This window comes from Lutjanus erythropterus, chromosome 18, assembly GCF_056507025.1.
Source record: "Lutjanus erythropterus isolate fLutEry1 chromosome 18, fLutEry1.hap2, whole genome shotgun sequence".
NCBI lineage: Eukaryota > Metazoa > Chordata > Actinopteri > Lutjaniformes > Lutjanidae > Lutjanus > Lutjanus erythropterus.
In genome coordinates, this window is record NC_139334.1 from 8902551 (window position 1) to 8924996 (window position 22446).

General features: G+C 39.7%; 1 protein-coding gene across 1 annotated transcript in view; it reads left to right on the forward strand.

Annotated features, from left to right (window-relative positions):
- The first annotated feature begins 2555 nt into the window (after positions 1 to 2555).
- Positions 2556 to 22446, forward strand: part of dnajc17 (DnaJ (Hsp40) homolog, subfamily C, member 17) — a 45261-nt gene continuing 25370 nt past the window's right edge. The window contains exons 1-8 of the mRNA XM_084742240.1: positions 2556 to 2778; positions 10528 to 10597; positions 13401 to 13459; positions 13570 to 13657; positions 14917 to 14993; positions 15696 to 15810; positions 17376 to 17425; positions 19937 to 20014. Of these exons, the coding sequence (XP_084598366.1) occupies positions 2698 to 2778; positions 10528 to 10597; positions 13401 to 13459; positions 13570 to 13657; positions 14917 to 14993; positions 15696 to 15810; positions 17376 to 17425; positions 19937 to 20014 (618 nt within the window). The 5' untranslated portion in view covers positions 2556 to 2697. The remainder of the gene's footprint in view (positions 2779 to 10527; positions 10598 to 13400; positions 13460 to 13569; positions 13658 to 14916; positions 14994 to 15695; positions 15811 to 17375; positions 17426 to 19936; positions 20015 to 22446) is intronic.

Below are 22446 nucleotides of genomic sequence, written 5' to 3' on the forward strand. Positions count from 1 at the left end.
GCACTGTGTTGTCATAGTATACTTAATCCTGAAAGGAAACAAAGGCCATCACAATTGACATGATGTGCTGAACTTAACTCTACGTGAGGCAGCAACAGCTCTTCAGGATGAACATCCTGAGAGAAGCTGAACACCCTGAGGTGACAGGGTGATCACACTATTTCTGAACACTTTGCAAATAACGTCTTTCACAACCTTAAATTTGACTAATAGATTTGAGAAAAGCGGAGCTGTTCTGACACACGTCGGGACATGTTCCTGAGTCTGCTTCGCTCTGGATCACTGCCCACAGGAAATACTGCAACAATGGATTATCTTGGTTAGAAGTAGCTATGTCATCACTGAACCACAAAAAGACCTATATCTAGAGAACAGAGACAACAGTTTATTTCTCTTTTGAAAATTATTGCATAAATATTAATTCTGCACAAATACTATAAGTTTTATGGCAAGGACCCCTATGTGAGACACCAGATGTTGATATGCTTTTGGGACAGACTGGCCAGCTGTTTGCTCACCACTGCTGCATAGTGATAACAGTGGCTTTGATCAGAACAGCTGTTTCTTCTTTCTTAAAATAAATAAATAAATTAATAATAATAATAATAATAAACATCTTACCAAGGATCCCGAGGGTGACCCTTATGAGTCCATGGATCCCAGTTTGGACACCACACCGGTCTAAAGAGACAGTTCATCCCAAAATCAAAAATATATATTTTCCTCCTGGTCTGTAGTGCTATTTACCCATCTAGATTGTTCTGGTGTGAGTTACAGAGTTTTGGAGGTATTGTACAGATGTCTGCCTTCTCTTCAATATAATCACCAAAAAGTTCAATGGAAAAAAAACACACACACACACACACACACTTGAACACACAACCCCAGTGAAAAATACAAAACAAAAACATTTGAAAAACTAAACAGCAATGTCTCTCTACAGAAGTAATGAACCATTTACTCAAGATAATCCACAGACCTTGTTGTGAGCAGTTTCATAGGAACTACTTTCTCTCTTTTAGAAAGAATCATGATTTCTGGAAAGAGACATTGCTGTTGACTTTTTCAAATGTATTTATTTGGTGCTTTGAGGGCCACAGGACTAGTGCCATCTCATTGCATTATATTGTTTACATCTTTATGGTTGATATTTCCAAAACTCAGCAACTCACACCAAAACAGTACAGATGCATAAATAGCACTACAATGCGTATCTTTGATTTTAGGGTTAATTGTCTCATTAAAAATCTGACACTAGCCCAAAAAAGCCATAAGAAAAGGTTCTGGGTGAAAACAGCGCTGACCTTTCTGTTTACATTTTACAATTTATACAAGGTGTTGTCAGGTTTAAACAAGTAAAACTGAAGACTTAAATAGGATACACGTGATTCAAATGTAAACAAAGGTGGAGTTTGGCTGCCCAACATAAAAACACAAAAACAGAGGATGTAGACTGTTGTAATAATTCCTTGCCTGATATCAAACAGAATTGTCAACTGGTCACACTATTTCTATCTTCACAGAGAATCAGTGGAGTGGGCGGATTCAAATGTCTGGACGCAGGCAAAATATTTCCTGTTGGACCTGACTGATCCATCGCCTTGCTGAGGTGATAAGCCAATATCGGCTTATCAGATATATATGTAAGGGTGTTTATGTTGGCTATTATACAACAATGTAATGGAATAGGCCCACGTAAATACTGAAAAAAAGCTTGAAGTAATTTTTAGAGACTGTGTTACATAATTTATCAACTGCAGAGCACTATGTACTTGTTACAACAATGTGATGCACCAGAATTGGCAATCATGCAATGAGCAGATCAGTAATATAACACGTCTTTAATATGACATTTGGGGAGTCTTGGTAAATATGTTTGTTAATGTGCATGTGTTCATGTGGAAAAATCATGACGGCCAATGCATCCCTTACTGTCTGTCTTACTCTCACTTATGAATATTTCATCCTCACACATCCTCAAAAAACAAAACTGTTATTATACTGTGAAGTTTGTTGTTGACATAAAACTATTGATTTGAATAGTGGCTAATAAACACAATGCAGGTTTTCCATTTATGAATCGATCTGTTCCACTGTGACCATGAATGTAGGTCAAATTTGTATGGTTAAAAAAAACTGCTGAGAGACGTCATTCACAGCAGCCATTTCGACATGAAATAGGGTAAACACAGTTCACTAATGATACTAGTAAAGGTTCATCCAACAGTATAAGGGCGCTGCTATTATTGGTTCATAGAGAAGATCTACATTAAATGGAGCAGGACCTTCACTAGTATCATCGGTAACGCCGGTTTTTACCCCTCTATTATATTTCCCACCTAAATTATTTTTGAAAATGAAATGACCTGTGCAGTAAAACATGGCATGTCTTATTTATGACTCGTCAACAGTCAATACAGACACAACAAAATGTTTAAAATGATTTAAAAAGTTAAAGAGCAAGTAACAATGCTGAAAATCTTAACGTATTTACCCAACCGCGTCTGAGACGCCACCACCAGAAGAAGACCACATTTCCCAGGCTGCAGTGCACATCCTAGTTGAAAGGTCGATGACGTCAAACTCATGCTGCCTGGAAGTGGAACAACAACAAACTGTTGAATTAGCCAAACGTTAACATTGCGTTTACATTTAGTATTTTTTCCGTGGTGGTACTGTAGCTCGTTGTTGGCAGACATGTCCGGAAAGGCCAAGGATATTTTACAGATGGACCTGTACGGGTTACTCGGTATTGAAAGCACTGCTACAACGAAAGAGGTGTGTAGATAAAGCTAACTATTAGCTAGCCGGTCGTTAGCTGCTCTATAATAAGATCGAGAATGCTTCTTTTTGCAGACAGTTTATCCAAGTGTCAGCTAACATAAAGGTTAAAAGCAGTTATGTTCATACAAGGGAAACTGTAAGCCTGTGAGGAGATTTTTGTCTGCAAACAGGAGACCATAGATTGATATCTAATGAGGCATTAGAAGTGTGTGTTTATAATGTGTGTGCGTGCACAATAACGTGACATAAGATGTATTTCTGTTAAGAGAAGCATCAGGTAAGTAAAACGAGAGCTCAAATTTTAGCTAGGTCCAGTGAGACTTCAGGTAGCAGAAGATAGACAAACCTGCGTTAGGCTGAATGGCAAAGGTGTAATACATGTAAATGACCACTAAGTGGTGACGTTGCTTCACTTAAGTCTTTAGTGTGAATTCACTATGTGAATATAAAGTCTAGGGCCGCCGCTAACTACTTTTGTTTTAACTATTAATTAATTTGCCTTTGTCTGTTATTTTCTTGATTTATCAATTAATAGTTCGATTCATGAAAAAAAAGAAAATGTCTCACAATTTTGCAGAGACCAAAGAGACGTCATGAAATTGCCTGTTTTGTAAAGGTATTCAACTTACAGTAATTTAAAACAGAGAAAAGCAATAAGTAATCACAATGAAGAAGCTAGAAGAATTGTTTGGCGTTTTTATTAAAAAAAAAAATGCTAAAACCAATCAAGCGATTATCACAATTGTCGCCAGTCTTCAGTTACTCGATTAATTGATTATTTTACCTCTAATAAATACAAAAATAGTAGCAATAGCAGTAATAACAGTAACTTTATTTACATAAGCAGAGTGTTTGTTTTGACAGGCAAAGCAAGGTAGGGTAGTCAGAAAGCAATATAACAATTGAAGCCAATTGAAGGCATTTTGAAAAGGTTATTGTTTATTTTTGCCAGGGATAGTTAACTTTAGGGTGTTTTTGATACTGATAGTGATAGTGCTTATTGATACAAAAAATGTAGATCAATATCACTACTTTCATTGATATTACTTGTCATAATAACAGTTATTATCTGAATTTTTTTTTTCAGAATTAATAAAATTAATTGTTTCCTGAGTTAACATTGTGCCTTGTCAGTTGTGTATGTAACGTTTCATAAATACCAATAGCAGTATTGTTTTTCCAGGAGCTTATCAATATTTCAGTATTGACCAGTCAGGAACTGGTACAGGTTTAGTATCCGCTCTTGATACCCATCCCTATTGTTTGCACATGTCTGACTACAAACATAATTTTGCCTGAATGACATTTTATGACCACATGGATTTTGAATCAAATCTGGGAAGGTTCTGGGACCCTCCTCTTCCTTTCCCAGTACAGAGCAGTTCACCATGTCATCCTGAAACCAGCCTTTTCCTTACAACCACCTCTCCTCACTGTTTCCAGCATTTAGAATCCACAAGTCCAAAGGGGAATTAAAATCGCTGCCAAAATCATGGGAAGAAGTTAATTTCTTAATTGGATTTCAAAGTCCTGTCCTCCCCAGAGGATTATCCTGGAGGAAGTTAGTGGTTGTGGCTTGGGTAGAACTGAAACTCTAAAGTGCAGAAGGCTGGTTCTGTGAGGTCTGTTGATGGTCGAGGGAGATAGTGAGGGTTTGTGTGTGTGTGTGTGTAGTGCATTGAGTCTGCAGGGGCTCAAAAATCAATCAAGTGTGTGAAGACAGATGTCATCAGATGGGCTACTTATCCCAGTTGTTTGGCCCGTTGCTCGACCACCACTATCAGGCATGTTGTTTATCACAGAGGGATGGGAAGAAGCTCATCCCAGAGCCTGTTTATGTGGGCTTAGCCACAGCTTGTAAAACATTGCCTTGACGTAGAGGATTTGCGTTATGCATCTCCTCCTGGTTCTATTTAGCATCTCTTTCTGTTATCACTGCTGTTGACCTTCTTCTGAGCTTGGCTGTCTGATAGAAGCTGGGGAAACTGGCATGTCCGAGTCTGTGATTTAATGTCTATGGGTGCATGACTGGGGTTTACTTCATCCTTGTTGTGCTGAGGGAGGCTGTTGCTGAAGGCTAGCCACAATTTAAAGACTTATGCTCATGCATATCAGCGGGGCTTAGGTAATAATCGCCTAAGTGTGTGTTTTACCTACCACAGATTGCTTGGTGAAACAGTGTCAACAGCCAAGACCACACAACATTTCTTGTGGTTTATTCAGCTACTTAAATTGTAGTGTACCTGATGTGCTGCAGTGTATGCATTAACTAACATTCCTGCCTGGATGATTTACTTACAGACTGAGCATCCTAGGAGAGAAGACGTACATTACAATGTAACAGTGCATTGTGAGATCATTGCTCTTAATGCTGAATTACTTCTTTGAGTGTCTGGTTGGTCAGGGCAGGTAGATTAAGATTGCTATTGCATCATATGGTGCACTGGAGCATGTAATCAGTGATGCAAACTGTTGGGTGTTTCAGACAGCATCTCCCTGGTTATTAATGTTTGATGCCTTTATCTGTTCCATACTTATACAGTTTTATATCACATCAGACAAACCTCTTCACATATGATGTAAATATGAACCTGAATAAGAAATATATTGGGTAAGCCACGCTTCCACCCAATCACATGGAGTTTCAGGAACTACTTTTCGAAGAACTAAAATGATCCTTCACCCTGTTGTTGTCTGCGTTTTCACCACGGTCTAAAGACAAGATTTTGTAGCCTAGGCCATCTATGAAGCACTACAGTATCTCATTATAATGCTGTTTTCTCATTTTTCCCTTTCAAAATATTGCAATTTGCAAATCTGGTTCTGCGATTTGGATATTGCACTTGGTCATATTGTGATTTTATTGGAATTGTGATTGATTGTGCAGCCCTAGTCAAAATAATTGCAGTATGATTTTTTTTTACCAAATCATGCGGCCCAGTTAACTTGGAAGAGATTCAAGTTGTACTGCTGTTGATTGTGATTTAAAATTGTGAAAATATAGTTGGGCTGACGGACCATGTCATCGTCCATCGTGATGGCTGACAGCCATCGACCACTGAGCCCTCTGTAACTTTGTGATTTAAAAGGAGAGAAAATGAAAAGCATCTGTTGCTGCTGTTCATTGCACTACATAACCATGTCCAATATTATATTCCTTTTAAACACAACTAAGCTACAGACATGTGGTGCCAAGATGAAAACCCTTTCAAACCCAGCAGCTGTATCATTGTCCATCGCAATATTTCACTGTAGACATCGTCATATGCCAATTCAGTAGACATTGCCTAAACCTGCTGGAAAAGAGACTTTAGAAGTAAAGTGGATTCAAAATGTCTGAAATGGTAGACTTATGACGTTTTCACACCTGCCTTGTTTGGTCCAGTTAAAATGGACTGTGGTCCGTTTGCCTGTGTGGTTCATTTGAGCTGGTGTAAAAGCTGTCAATCAAGCCCTGGTTCAGACCAAAGATGCAGACTGAGTTTGCCTAAAAAGGTGGGTCTCAGTGGGGTTCTAAATGAACTCTGGTGTGGTTCATTTGTGGTGTGAAAGCAAATGAAGCAACCGCAGGATTTTATGATAGCAGATGTGACTTAGCATGATTTCAAAAACTTAACTGCTATTAAAGCCATATGCTGATTGTTAAATCTGTTCAGGAGGTGATTTATTCATTTACTAACAGGTAAGCACTTCCACGCAGGTATTTTCCTGGATTAACAGGCCAAAAGCTGTTAAAACTGCTAGATTAAAAAGAGTGTGACAGTGATCCTACAGTAATACAACTGTATGTCACACACATGAAAAAGTCGGGTGAAAGGCAGATGCGCTCCCTCCTCCTCCTCCTTTTCATTCTGTTTCTATCTGCCAGTTATTGTTTAGAACATTTTGCGATTTGCTAAATAATGCTTATAATTCATTATTTCTTTGTGAGCCCAAATACACACATCTGAAACATTAAAGTTCCTCAAAAGGTTCCTAGTCCCTGGGGAATGTTCTTGTGATGGAAAAGTGGCTTTAGATTGGAATCAGCTCAATCAACAGAACTTTTGATAGCAATATCAATTCAAATCATTTCAAGATGATGCTATTCCATTAAAACTTAATAAAGTATGATTAATTCCCAGTTTGGCTAGAGGTTTGATAAGGTTCATAAGTACATAAGCACATGGAAAGTCAATCCCAGTGTCTCACTGTTTCTCTTCATTATATCCACTTGTTCTTCTTGCTTTTAGCTCTCCTTTTCTCTGTCATGTCCTCTTTGCCCCTATCCTTGCTTTTCTCCTTTCTCCTCCCTGTTGTGCCTGTTATTGTTTTCCTCCAGCTGATAATGTCCCGTAAATAGCAGAGCATTGTAATTAAAAAGGATGGGCCCATGGCAGATCAGGCAGCTAATCAGCCACATAGGCTACAGGCCCTACCCAGCCTGTGCTGCGGCTACACTAGGACCAGTTTGTCAGCTATAATTGGCACCAAAGACTGGCGTAATGAAGACAAGATGTGGGCATGCAGTTAAGACGGTGGCAGGCAGGGATCAGGGAGTCACAGAGAGTCTGTTTTTTCACCAGGCATTAACCATTAGGCTACTGTTGGCCTGCTGCTGCAAGATCAGAGTCTCCTTGTTTTCGTGGTTCCTCCTTCCGCAAACTGAAGTGTGGGAAATAGCTGAGATTTCTGAATTTCAGTTTGTCATGTGTATGAGACAGGGAAAATGGCCATGCGACAATCTGAAGTAATTAGAATTGGAAGAAAGAGAAGCGACAGCAGAATGAAATACCAACCTTTTTTCTCATTTGTAAACACAAGGGACAGCAGTTGGTTTTAGCCCAAGAGTCCTTATTTTTTCTCTTCACATGGTCTTACTCATAATTGATTCAAGAGCCAATCCTAAAAGGTCATGATGAACTGCACAAGGATAATTGCTGCAGTAATTGACTGGATTAGTCCTGTAAGAAGATGCCACTCTATCTGAGAGCTTTTATTCTCACATGTGCTCACCTCTTCAAAAGTTGGCCTGCTTTGACTTCTAGTTTGTAGGACCAAGGGGCTTCAGGGTCTTCCAGCATCAATTAAGGCTTGCGTGTCACGGCATTGATGGGAGTAATCATGTATTATTTAACAAAACAGCACTGGAGGCGCAGTAGAGACAAGATATCATGAAGGATGCGAGAGAGAGTGAAAAGGGAAAGACAGGAAGAGGAGAGACATAAGAGAAAGGGAGGTCAGATAATTAACTGAAATATATGGAAGTACGTGTGTTAATAACATGAGCCATAACTGAACTCAGTGAGAGGAAGATGATGACGTACAACATGGCTGCTGTCCGCCAGATCAACATCCGTGATGACAGGTTGTACTTGTCAAACAGCTCAGCTGGCCAGACTTTTGTCCTGATAATGTCAAAAACATCTGCTATGTTTACAGCAGATGTGCAGACATGTTTATCTTGTCAGCTGGATGCAGGTGATGAAGAATGTGAGAAGTGAAGTGAGTGTGAACTGAGGAGACAACGAGAGCCCTTAAAGTGCCATGGCAGCGGTTGTAGCCTATTTCATTTCAAATCACACATACTTAACTTCACAGCTGCAGACTGTTACATTGTTTTAGAAATATTAATATATTTTTCTACTTTTCCAATTTCTGTACGGTTTAGAAATGCTTCCACACCCTTCTAAAACTTCCTTGCCTGTGCATTACAGTAAGGGTGGCACAATATGGCAAAGATATATTGTGATTATTTTGACAGACACTGCAATTGCCTTGTGATTCACGATTAGTGGGAATGATCATTTTTGCATCACAACTTTTATTTTCACTGGAGAACAAAAACCTTAAAGTCATGTTGATGTGACATTTGTTGGGGCCTGTGCCAAACATATTTTTTGTAAGTCAGTACTTCATTTTAATGCTGTTTTATCACATTTTGTTCAACTGAATGCCTGTGTACAGATGAATGATAATAAATTTGAACTTGAGCTTGACATTTCATCTTCTGGCTTGTACCTTACCAAAAGTCTTCAGAGAGAATTAGGCAAAGCTATGACATCAAGCACAGAGAAAAGAAAAGGGAGCAGCAGTCAGAAGGAGGCTAAAAAGGAGAAGGAGTAGGCTTAGGCCAACAGTAAGCATATGTTTTTGGAACCAGTCCACAGCTGTGTGTCAGTCTCAATCTGTAGGAAGAATGTAGGATCTGTAGGGTTCTGTGTGCCAAGCAGCCAGACTAAATATCTCTTAATGAAGTCTAGTCTCTCAAAGCTCTCTCAATGAACCAAGTTCTCATTTACTTTTGGAACTATAATGAGAAAAAATCTGATGTTGACCAAGTGATAAAAGAAAGCACTTGTGACATTTAGGAGCTCTCTGAGCCATGATAATCTCCAGAGAGCTCACTGGAGGCTTGTTGGTTTCATATAATCGTCTACCTTGGTCTATGGGCATCCAGCCTAATGTGTCTAGGTTGACTGTCATGGAGACTCATTGGGGTTGCCGTTTAAAAGGCTTGGACACTGATGGATTGCACCATTCTGCTCTCTTCCCTTAGAGTCGAGTTTTGTTTTCCCCCCAGTAAAGTCAGCCATGTATGTTTTGGCGTGCATTGGAGAGATAAAATTGTGCAAAACAACACACGGGGAAACACTGCATATGCCAGAGGACAAGGCGTCCAATGCAAACGTTTCCCAGACATGAAGAAAGGAGCTCCCAAATTCTGTGGCCCGTAGCATACTGGCAGGAGACTGATTTGCGCAAGGGGGGGTATGTGAAAACACGCAGAACGTTGGCATGGCTGATTAAGACTGGTGAGAAAGTGTATGTCAGTACGTGTGTTTGTGTCGGTGCTTGGAGGTACGTGCCAAGTCCTTAGCATGCAATGCATACTGTATATATGAGTGTGTGTGCAGAAAGCTTAAGCACTGCACTCTACAGCCCCCTCTGGTCTCCACGGAAAGTTTTCCTGCTTCCCTTCTTTCTCCAGAGGAGCAGAGATCTAATGAAAACCACCTTGTCATTAACTGGTCCCTAGAAGGACCAATGAATGGTTAACATTCCAAGCAGTGACCCAGAGTTAAAAAATCAGCTATAACTAAAACCTCATATGACATTACAATACTCCAAAGTATTGTTTAGTTTTTCCACTTTGGTTCTCTGAACCCCCCAAAAGTTCTGGCTACCAGCCTAAGATATTAATGGCAGCCTTCTCAGATTTGTTATAGACAATGGCACTCTGTTTGTGTATGTTATTGTAGCATTTTTTGTAAGTTTGAATAAAGATGGACTAATACAAGGCTGCAGCTCAGGCCACATTTATCTTGCACACTGGCAATAGGCCTGAGAACAGTTTGGAATTCTTGTGCAGATAATTCAATGTGCGGTATGTGCCGTGGTGGTTAGATTCCATTAACAACATGTCGAAAGGACACGAAGCAGAGGATCAGCTCAGGTGTTGATTTGATCCAAACAATACAATCCTTGATTTTTATTTAAATGCAGCCCACATGTTAGCCCCCTATGCTTTCATGTCAGACTGTTACCATTTGTGCCATTATTTCAATAGGACCATCATTTTTTATTCAGACTTTGGTTTTCTGGGCCAAGGACGACAGGATAAAGATAATTGGTACTGAGAGTAAGAATTTAACTTTCACATGGCCAAAATCTGTGCTTAAGTGGATGATTTTGTTCTCTTTGTGTCCTAATCAACATTTTCCACTCTACATAACTTTAGGGGTTCTTCTGTTTTTCTCTTAGATTAAGAAAGCTTATCGACAAAAAGCCTTGACATGCCATCCGGACAAGAACCCAGACAACCCAAAAGCAGGTGAGTGAGCCAGTTAAGCTCCTTTTACACTGGACAAAAAAACATCCACTAACATCTGGCTTTTGTCTTCAAGGGAAGGGGCACAATTAACATTTATCCCTCAGGTCAAATGACTCTGCAGTAGTCATGGGTATTTGTCAGCTCCAGGACCAGTCGGCAGTGTTGGAAACATGACCCCCTGTAGAACATGCTAGTTTTCAACCCTGTCCAACATAGGCAATGAAGGCTTTTCACCTCTGTCTGTAATTTCTATGACGCTTTTGCTCCTTCTTCATACATGAGCTGCTTGGCTTGATTTGGTTTGACTTGGTGTATCAGCCCAGCACAGTGGAGTTTGCACCTGCTTGAAGGTGTGTGTTTACTGATGGTGAGTTCGTCTTTAGCTGAGCATCTGGACAATGGATGAACATTTTATTTCATTTAATTTTTTCACAATAATTTCACAATATCTAAAAGCTTTTAGTATTAAGTAGCAACATCAGGAATCAGAAGTAACTTAAAATGGCTCTGAAAGCCAATATGAAATGAAAAAAGTAAAGCAGATAACTGAAAGCACAGCAGTGCAGGAGAGAAATTTAACTTCAAACCACAGAGATTCAGTTTGGAGCTACAGAAGTACTGAGAGCTAAATGAAAAGAAAACTCCTTTCTCACACATCAGAAAAAAACAAAAAGGCAAATTTGGCAATGTGAAAAGCGTCAACTACCTATTTTTGACAGGTTTAATAAACCTGCATATATGCACTAATTTTGGTGTAAAGACGGTATTAATGTGTTTATCAGTGTTTGTTTATTTTCACCTTCTCTGCACTCTGAGTCACACACACCCCAGTCACACAGTAGAACTGGAACAAAATTTAATATTTGTTTATGCAGTTTCTTCATTGTTTTCTGAAGAATTAAGGTTAAATCATCTGATCAAGTGATCATCAGGCTTCTTGACCAAAAATGAATATTTACAGTCTCAACAAGTTATACCATGCCAGACAGCATAGCCACAGTGCTCTGTAGGAAGTCTAAGCAGTGCCTGTCTCACCCGCCAGCTTTCTAGCCAGACAGGAACAGCCAAACACCACCGTCACCACCAATGTTTCCACACTTTGTCCCTCCTTGGCTTTATGAGTCCTTCCACGGCCTGTCGCCAGCCAGCATGTCAATAATTAGACCAGGAAATCTCAGTGTAGCTTTTTGTCGGGAGAGGGAGGAAAAAAAGGCACCTTGGACAAAAGACTGGTCATGAGGCATGTTTTCAAGTGAGGTTTATGTGGTTGCTGGATGCTTCAGACAATTCCTGATTATGTCAGGGGGAAAAAAAATGGGAAATTGGTAGAGGTTGGGGGGTTGAGAGGGATAATACAAAAGCAGGGGGTCGGTTTCCCAGAAATGGAAAAGAAGTGGTTTGGAGGGCCTCAACACTTGAACCCGCACATGGACAGACTTTGTCTCTATCGCACGAGAGCGGAGAAAGTCTTGGGACGTCCTGGCCCTCAGGGGAAGGTTGTATGCATGTTAGAGGTGACTCGGGGGTCATGATTTCTCACTGAATGAAGACGCCCCCCAACTATTCCCTCATTTTCTTAAACCCCCCATGTTGTGACACTTCGAGCTGCCTAGTAGGCATGGCAGGTCTCCCCCAGTTGGATTTCATTCCAGCCTATTATATGTGTGTAGGTAACCTGACCGCCTCCGCTGGCAGCATGATCACCAGAGCCTCCTGTTAGTGTGCACTGCCAGTCCCCAAAGGGAGTAACAGTATCGGTCCGTTAGGCCTCCCATAAGTGAATGATTAAGCCTGGCTAGTATAGTGCAATAGTGTGGTGGTTCTATGATGGGGAGTGGAATTGTGATACATTTGTGTGTGTGTGTGTGTGTGTGTGTGTGTGTGTGTGTGTGTTAAATGACAACGGGGGGCGGAGTCCTGCGTGGTGGTGGTGATTGCGGCAGCGGCCCCTTGAGATGCTCTAATGGAAGATAGACGTGGAGGCCAAGGGTTCTGTGAGGGAATGCATGGCTGTGTCATTGGAGGAAACAGGTTTCGTGAGACTTACGGCAGCTTTTAAAAGCTAAAATGTCTCAGTTTGTCTCAGCCCCGTGTCCCAGCTTCAGCTTGAAGATATCATGCCGTGGACGTAATGCCTCTTTTGGCATAAGCCTCCTGTCGATGTTATGTTCCCCTCACTTTCATGTCAATATCATCCTCTCTGCTGTCTCTTGTGTGTAAGGTGTTACACTGACAAAATTCCCAGTGTTATAGCTTTGTGAAATCATAGCCATATTTTTGTTTTTCAAGCTCATAAACTGTTGAAAAAGTAGAGGAAATGTGTTATTTCAAGGCAACTGTCTTGCCTTCACTAGATTTTTGAGTTTTGAACTGATAATCTTTTTTTGAGATAATTTACTTTTCTTGTTTAGATAATAATGAATCTTTGAGTTTTAGAAAATTTGTATTTCAAATTCTGTCCACAGTGAGCTGTGAACTGGATTTGTCATAATTATCTACTTGAAAATTAAGTGGTTGCAAGTGAAAATATTGAATGATCCATTATTCACCCTCATGTCAGAGTTTACTCAGTGTTTGGGATGCCAAGTTTTGGGGTTTCTAAAGCTCAAATATTCAAGTTTATCTCAAGTAAATTATTTCAACAAAGTTAGTAAAGCTTTTTCACAACTCCTTTAGTGTATTCCACATGTAAAATAATGTATTCTGAAGCAATAATATAAAAACTTGAACTGAAAATGTGTTTCTGTGTGTATTCAATATCAGAAATTTCTGTTTTCTCACTTATCTCATCCCTCTCTTCTAGCTGAGCTCTTCCACCAGTTGTCCCAGGCTCTTGAGGTGCTAACTGATGCTGCTGCCAAGGTAAACCTACTGATGCCTCCAAACCTGTCATAAATGTGCTGATACATTCACACACACACACACACACACACACACACACAGTTCAACCTGGTGTCTAATACTGTTTTCAGGCTGCCTATGATAAGATTTGTGCTGCCAAGAAGCAAGCAGAAGAAAGAAACAGGAAACTCGATGACAAGAGGAAGAAAATTAAGCTTGGTGAGTCACTTTCTCACAGCTTTTCAAGGCTCTTGATGTACTCTTTGTTAAAAATAGTTGGAACGTGAATATATTTATTTAAATCTGTTTCTGTTGTCATCCATGTTCCAGTATTCCAGAAGGAATGTTCTGTATGATGTGAACTTACAGGTCCATCGTATAAAATTTAGTGGGATCTATCGGCAGAAATGGAATCTAATATTCACAAGTTATAATTAATGTATAATTTCCTTAGAACCTTAGAACAGAGGTAGCAAACATACACACGTTCTTTACTCAAGTAAAATTATAGATATTACTGATACTTACTCAAGTAAAAGTGAAAAAGAACAAGCTCTGAAATGTTCCTGAAGTATAACAGTAAACATAATTTAACAGACCTCTTCTACCAGCTGTTTCTGTGCAACACTAATGGAACCTCATCTTTCCTTGCTGATCACATCTCCCTCTCTTGTTTCATCTTGTTAAGTCTTTTACATCATTTTGCTTTTCTTATGTCTGTCCCGTGTGATGATGGATGCACAAGGAACTGTCTTTTCTAAGCGTTATTGTCCTCTCCATTTAGGCTGAAATTAGTCTTGATGTTGGGAAGGCAGCTCGCAATGGTGCAAAATAAATATGATCAATGATTTCCCTCAAATTCATTAAAGCTAAAGTAACGAGCCTGTCTTGAAAATGTAAGGAGTAGAAAGTGCAGATATTTGTGTTAAATATAGGGAGTAAAAGTAAATAGTTATCAGAAGAAAAATACTCAAGCAAAGTACAGATACCTGAAAACTCCTAAGTACAGTAGTAGTATTTGTTACTTCCCATGTCTGCCTTAGAATGAGCCCTTTATATCTAGAGAGGGTGCGGGCCCTCTCCCACAAGGGCTGCCATTTTGAACCTCCATGTTTATACAGTGGCCCAGAACAGGCAGACCACAAACACTAGCTCTAGATAAGGACTTTAGCGTTCCGCACAAGTTTGACAGTCACTGTAGGTTCTCCTACACACTTGGAAGGCGAGAATGGGATGGCGTGTTTGCATCATACAAGCTCACTAAATTCTACCCACTTGTCCGTAAACACAAGGACTTGTTTAAGTGCAGAGGACAGCTGCATGGATTGTCCAGCACGAAATAAAATAAGAGCAGCTGTTAGAAAATAAGTAGTTTATTTAGAATAGTTTTGTCTGTGTTACTGTGACAGAGATTCAGTTAGAGTACTAGAAGGTGATAGGGACTCATGTATGTGTGTGTGTGTGTGCTCCTATGACAGACTTGGAGGCCAGAGAACGACATGCAGAAGCTCAGAGCCAGGAGGAGGTGCAAATCACTAGAACACTTGAAGAAGAGGTAGGAGAATTTATAGAAACCATATGAGAGACGATACAGCACCAAACACTGCCTGGAGAAGATGTAGAAAATTAAAAATAAAAATATCACTATACTACAGGCCTCATCTGTGTGCTGGGAACAAGGTATTCCCGTGCATCCAGGAAACTCTGAAGCACAACCAGGTGCTTTTATTCTGCTTTTCGTCAAATACTCCCTCCTGATTGAATTGAAATCTTCCAAAGACTTGGGTCAGGAACAAAGGCTCAGTCTGAGAGAGGCTTTTTTTCACTGCTATATCATAATTATCAGTACACCCATTAGGTGATATTGCATGACTTGATGCACTTTGTTCAGAAAGCCAATGATAAATAAAAATGGTGTGCGTGCTTCCATGGTGAGTAATGGCATGTGCTCAATGTGCTTAATGCATGTAAATACATGGCTGTGTGCCTTGTAAGGAGGAAGTAACCAGTAGGTGGCAGTGTTCCATTTTCTGTTTCATCCCAAGGTGTTTATTGCCTTAACTGAAGAAATAAGGTGGTCTGCACGCTCTCCTGGAAACAAAGAATAGCAGAGACAGTGTCTTAGAATGTGAGAGCAACACAGGTGTTGAATTACATCAGTGTTTAATGAAGACTAAAGATGTATAATTTCCTGTCCCTCAAAACCACTATGTCTATATGTGCAAATTACTGTATCATATGTGTCTTTTTCCACCAGATCGCCAGATTGAGAGAGGAGGGATCCAGGCAGCTTGAGGAAGAACAGAGGCTCATCAGAGAGCAGATCCAGAGAGAAAGAGAAGCACAGCAAACAGGAGGCAACACAGAAAGATGTATGTCCACTTCCAATATTTATAGTTTATGTTGCATATCATATTATACAGTTTAAACTATTTGAAGTTGGGATGTATGAGGTTCTTATCAATAGTTAGTGTATTAACTGCGGTAGATGGGGGTTTGCACGCCCCCAGTTTGTGATGCAGCGAGGGGCACGATTAGAGAAGCTGAGCGATGAACTTCTGTGGACAGGATCAGCAGAAAAGCATTTTAGCCACTTAAGAAATGGTCCACCCAAAAACATCCATGTCAAGTATCAGACAGCCTTTTCCTGCAAGAAACTGCCATTATATAAACTTCTTATATACCCTTATACTCCTTAGTTATTGCACCACGTCATTGTCCACTTTGTTTACATCTGCTTCCCCATGAGATCACGTAAGATCGTGCTCCCTCTGGTGCGATAGTCTTGATAATACCCTGTGCTGTGTGATGAGCCATTATTTTTGAATCTTGTAGTGTGTACATATTTGAGACTAGAGAGAGAAGTTTCTCCTTATGGGCGTGATGTAACCAGATGTAAAAATTGGTTTGGGATTTAAAAACTCCTCCGTCTGGTCTCTTTTGAGGAAGTGATAATTGGCTGTCTGACAGCAAGATAAAGTGGTGAAAATATTATTAATATAGTATACAATCAAACTGATATTGAATTTTTGGGGGTGGACATTTTTTAAGCGGCTATAGTTCATATTGTTGATGATCCTGTCCACAGCAGGACATTGCTTATTGCTTATAATAGAGTATTGATAAGTATATGATACAACCCTGTTTCAAAAAATTTGAACTATCCTTTAACCTAGTCCAGTCCGCTCCAGTCCAGTTTAACTGAGCCATTTCACTGCAGTCCTGTTCTGCCTTGATAAATCAAGTTTGAGTCATTTTACTATCCTGAAACCTCAACTGTGTGAACCCAGTGTGCCCCAACTTTCATACTGTCAGTCCAACCGCAGCAGTCACCAGGCACCCTGTGGTTCACCAGATATTATTCACATTAAAAAAAACAATAACAGTAACTGAATGTATATTTGAATTTATGTTTTTCTTGAAGACTTTGAAGAGGCCTATTTTAAGTTTCTTGGCAGGGAGACATAGTTGTCCATCAGACTTGAAAATAGTTTTGCATTAAAACCTTGGTGCCTCCATTCCGGAGACATGAAAAAATCAAGAGTCTTGTAAATAAGACTGTGGAAGTGTGGGTATTTAGGGGAAGTACTGATTCTTGGCCCTAGACGAGACCCCTTTTTGTGGCTGGACAATTACTCATGCGTAGTCAGCACGTCTTTTGAGTCTCTCTCATTTGCACGCAGGCAGGCCTCCCCAGCCGTCCTCTGGATCAACACTCACAGTCTGTTCCGTCTCGAGAGGCACTCAGTGGATCATCAGATTGTAGCAAAAACCATACAGTGCATTTACCATATGACAGCTGATTTTAAATGGCTATCCATCTGTACAAGTCCCTCAACTGTTATCTCAAGTTCCCTATTTCTTAGCTCAATAAAACAATTGTTTCATTGTCTTTTCATCGAACCCATCCCGTCTCTCCCCTCGTGTTTTTTCTCAGACTCAGGAGTGGGGCGATGTTCCAACAGCAATGTGACCCCCAAATTGAAGGTAAGGCTTTTTAACTATGGGGCTTTTTAGACAGTGGATGAGACTGGGATGAGAGGTTGGGTTGATTATTCTTGGAGAAGAACGTAGGAAGATGGAAAAGAGGAGAGGGGCAGCATATTCAGAAGGAACTGCCCCATTTGAGTAAAAGTGCAGGCAGAACCTCAGCGAGGATTTTGATAGAAATTTATACATTTGTAATTCATTATTCGGAGACCACATACGCACCACTGAGCACACAGGCTATTCTAACGCCCATTTCTCCAGAGTAGGCCCGACGTCGTCAGGAGACCTGTAACTGTGCCAAGAAAACGCTTATTATATTTCCTCCTGGAAACGGCCTAGCCTACGCATATTAACGGACACTGGGGATGTTAGCTAATGTGTTTAGACATTAAATCTGGTTTTAAAATTTGATAGCCATCTAGTGCAGCACTGTGTTCCACGACATTTGTGTATTCAGCTAGAAAAACAAACAGCAGCCGTTAAGACTGACAGTATCATGGGTCATATTCCAGGACATGGGAACATAACTGCAAAGATCTGAGATCAGTATCTCAAAGGCTGTTGAGTCGTGACTATTAAAAAATATTTTTATATTATCTTTTGTGAACAGTTTTTTCATTAATGGCTTTTGTCTGTTGTCTTTACACTCAGATTGACAACAGTGTTTTTATTTGTTTTTTTCCTGTAACAGTAGTATATCTTAAACTTGGTTTAAAATTAGGGATACATATCAGGGTCGCTAATGGGGTTACAAGGTTCAAATAATAACAACGACTAAAGTTAATTGTCACTAAGCTAACTATGATGTTAAATCTAGAGCTGCAAAATCTGTAAATTGTCAGCAAATTATGGAAAATGTCCATCCCAGTTTTTCAGAGTCCAAGATAATGTCTTTAAATGTCTCATTTTATCCGTCTAAACTCCAAATTCAGTGCCATTTTGCATGAAAACTTGATAGTCAATTGTCAAAATAGTTTAATGGTTAAATTCTTGTTTTATCACTTGTCTGATCAGGCAAGTAAGTTGCGTGATTTACTAGTCCAACATGGCATTTTATCTGTCCTGGCCAAGTGGGCAATCAGTATTGATGAACCCTGATTTATATTATTATTTATTATTCCGATAACAAAATTATAGCTGTTAAATATTGTATGTCTTAGAATGCAAAAATGTGGAATCATCACTTATTGGTATTTCCCATGAGAAGCAGGTAATTACTGGTTATCAGTATCAGCAAAAAAATATATAAAAATTATATGATGCATTCCTATAGAACCTGATTCTTAGTTTATGTCAGATCTCTGGGACTATTACCTCATTGATGGATTGGGGAAAAATTACAATAAATCTGATGTTTGACATTATGACAGCACTTTGAAATTTTATAATATTCAAGATAAGTGAACATCAAAAGCAGAAAGAGCCATTTGGTTTGGTTCCACTAATGTCTTTCCTTTCTGTTTATTTATTTAAACTGGGAGCAGGAGAATAATTCAGTTTGTCCGTGTTGTGGGCTAAAACCGTAGACATCACATCATGCAAAAAACATCTTATTCGAAGATTAATGGGTAATAAGGTTATCAGCGGGTACAGGAGAATGCACTTGGAAGGAGAATACACATTTTCAACTGTAATTGTTGGTAAAAGAGGCTATGTAGACATGAACATTCCCAGAAATCCTGTTCCTCTGACAGTGAGCAGAATGCTGGAGCTGAATCAACACTTAGTGCTTGCCATTTATAATACTACTTAAAGCAGTTAGTGTGATATTGGCTCGACTCTATGAGGAGTTGCACAATATCTCTTTTTAGGAGTACGGGAACTCACATCAGCATTTTGTGACAGGACTCCATGCAAGTCAAAAAAAGTTAATAAATTATCTTTTTGTCTTTTGTGGAATCTGTTCATAGGAGCCGTTTTGCTCTTGTGCAGGAAATAGTTTTACGGTAATTTCTGCTGTGCAATATGGCAAGCATCATGACTTCAGTAAAGGCACAGAAACATGGTTACACAAGCAAATAAGCTAACCACAGTTCAGTACATTCCAGAGGAGAACTTCCTCTCTTTGGGCTTTGACCTGCTTTGGATTTCTTAGTCATTATTGTGTCTGGTGTTATGCTTTATTCTGTGGAGCTTTAGTTAAACAGGTGAGTCACCGTGTATTCTCTGGTCCAGAGCTCTGTGTGTTAATTTTCAGCCTTTTTAGCCATCCAGCACCCTCGGTATGAATGGAAATTGACTGCAGGTGTCACAGGTGGTGCTGGAGTGATGTTCCAAGATCAAGATCGTGAACAATGTCTTTCTCCTGTAGCTCCAATCTCCCCTGATGGTTATAGTAATCTGTGTGTCATCAGAGCCAAGCAGCCTGCCTGGCACGCTTTGTCTCCTGGTCAGCTGAGTTTGATCAACTGTACTATGCTGATTATACATCATCGTGCACTTTTTTAATTTTTGAAAGCCCTTGTGACTAACAGAGGCCTCTCCTTTCTGTCTTCTTTGCCATTCCAGTTGAAGTGGAAGTGTAAAAAGGATGACGAGACGAATGGAGGCTACTCTCAGGACATTATTTTCAGACTTCTACAAAAGGTACACACCCTGAACATTAAATAAATAGTGTCACAATTATGAAAGACTAATCTTGTGAGTTGTGGACCGGGATTCCTTGTCTTCTCAAGGTAGTGGTCTTAATGTTCATCTACTGTGGGGGTCCTTGATATGAAAACATTTTGGAACCCCCAACTAACCATTTAGAAAGCAAAAAACTTTTATTGGCTTGCTTGAGGACTTGTTTTTTTCAGGACTGAGTTGCAGTAAGGAAACATTTGATTTGGGTAATATAGTAATAATAATAATACTAATGATGATAATAATAATAATAAATAAACAGATATATTATGCTGTATAAAAAACAATACAGTGCACAAAGCAAAAATAAGAATATAAATACATTTTTAAGGAAGTCCAAAAACAACTAAAATAAGGGAAGGCTCTCCTTAAAGGAGATCACTGACTCTTCCGACTTTAGGCAGACTGATTGAGAGCCTCAGTTCCCTGACTGTAAAAGCTCTTTCCCCTTTTATGATTCGCTTTTATGGTATATACCTTTAGACTACTGAGGTAGCTATCCCTTTAAGATATCTGGCTGTGTTAGGACTTCACAGGCAATGCTGAAAACTAATGAGCAGGACTGATTTACAGGAATTTTGCATCAATGTGATGAAGTACTTAAGTATGTGAGGTCTTTAATTGACTGGATTAACCAAAAACAGACATTCCCATCTGGGTATTTAATCTATGAATTGTTTCTCAATTACATTTTATAGAAATTCACTATATTAGGATATATATTGCTATTTCAGTATAAAATTACATATACTTAATAATGATAGAATTTTATCTCTTTCCCTGTCCCAAAGCAGAGCTCCACAGTAACAAATCTGCCTGCAGAGTCCGGTCATATTTGAGGTCTGCATGACATCAGCCCTGTAGATTGTTTTATTCTTCCCCTTAAACAGGGCCCATTAAGTTTTGTTGCAGTGAAAGTGCTGAGGGCAATGTTGTAGTGCCCTTTTAAAGCCGTGCACGCCATTGTTTGTGCCCCTCTTACCATGTGATTAAGCAGTGCCAAGGGAGGCATTAGGAAATGTGCTCTTCTCATGCAACCCAGTACCACCTTACGCTATGATCAGTCACACGGGATTTTTGGTGGAGCATAGGTTGGCCTGAAATGAGGAGAGGGCAAGTGTCGCTGACGTCAAGCTGTGCGGAAAAGGGCGTTTGAATTTCTCCTCTGCACGAACTCAATCAATAGGGCAGGAGGGCTCTGTTATAATAAACTGTGGAGAAAAAAAGTGTTGTTCGTTTTTGCATTCTTCAGCAAAGGGAATAATTTTTAGGAAAAAAAAAATTTGTTTGAGATGGCAAGGTCCAGTGAGTGACAGTGAAGGGTTTGGGCAAGTAGACATAGCTCCCGCTGCGTGGGAAAACAAGTATAGTATGTGTATACTTCTGCATGCGTACGTGTGTGGACTTGTATACTTTGGCCGCTTAAAATAATACATCTTCATTTAACAGGGGGGAAAAACATGTTAAGATATTTATATTTTATGAAACAGAGGCCTTTTGAGAGTCTCTTTTGTCACTGTTGGCATGCTCCAGAGTGTCCTTAGTAAGCATTAGCATTCCTGGACTTCCCCGTTCCCAGAAAGCTACATTTACACAGGATGAGATTGTCAAAGGCCATGTTCCTCCTTCTCTTTACTCCCAAGCCCCTACTTTAGGTGGGGAGAGGTTAATGATAGAAGGAACTCACTTACAGGTGATACAAACCGTGAGAAATTTAGAAGCACATTGCTCTGTTACTTGCTGTTAAGATGTATTTCTAGCCTTCTTTCTCTCCTCTCTGTCTCTGTCTGAGACAGACTGAGACACTCTTTGCCCCACTCCCCATTTTGGACAACCTTTCCTCCCAGTTCTGATTCATGACAGGGAATTGGATGAGAGCTGTATCTAATTTCAGCTTCCATGCCAAAAATATTGTTTATCAAATGTTGTCACTGCACAAGGAGTAGCTGAAATCCTGACATCCAGTACTGCCTCTCTGAGAAATCACAAAGGTCTCACTGTTGCACAAACCCCAGTTCCCAAAAAGCTGGGATACTGTGTGAAACCTAAATAAAAACAGAATGAAATGATTTGATAGGAATTTTTTCAGCTTGTATTTAATTGAATACAGTGCAAAAACAATACATTTATTAATATTTTGTTCTGATAAATTATATTGTCATTTGTAAATATACAGTCATTCTGAAGTTGATGCCTGGAAAAAGTTCCAAAAAAGTTGGGACAGGGGCAACAAAACACTGGGAAAGTTGTGGAATGCACAAAAAACACCTGTTTGGAACATTCAAATGATAAACAGTTTAACTGGTTGCAGACAATATCCTGATTGGGTATAAAGGGGCATCCTCAAAAGGCTCAGCCGTTCACATGCAAGTATGGGACCAGCTTCACCACTG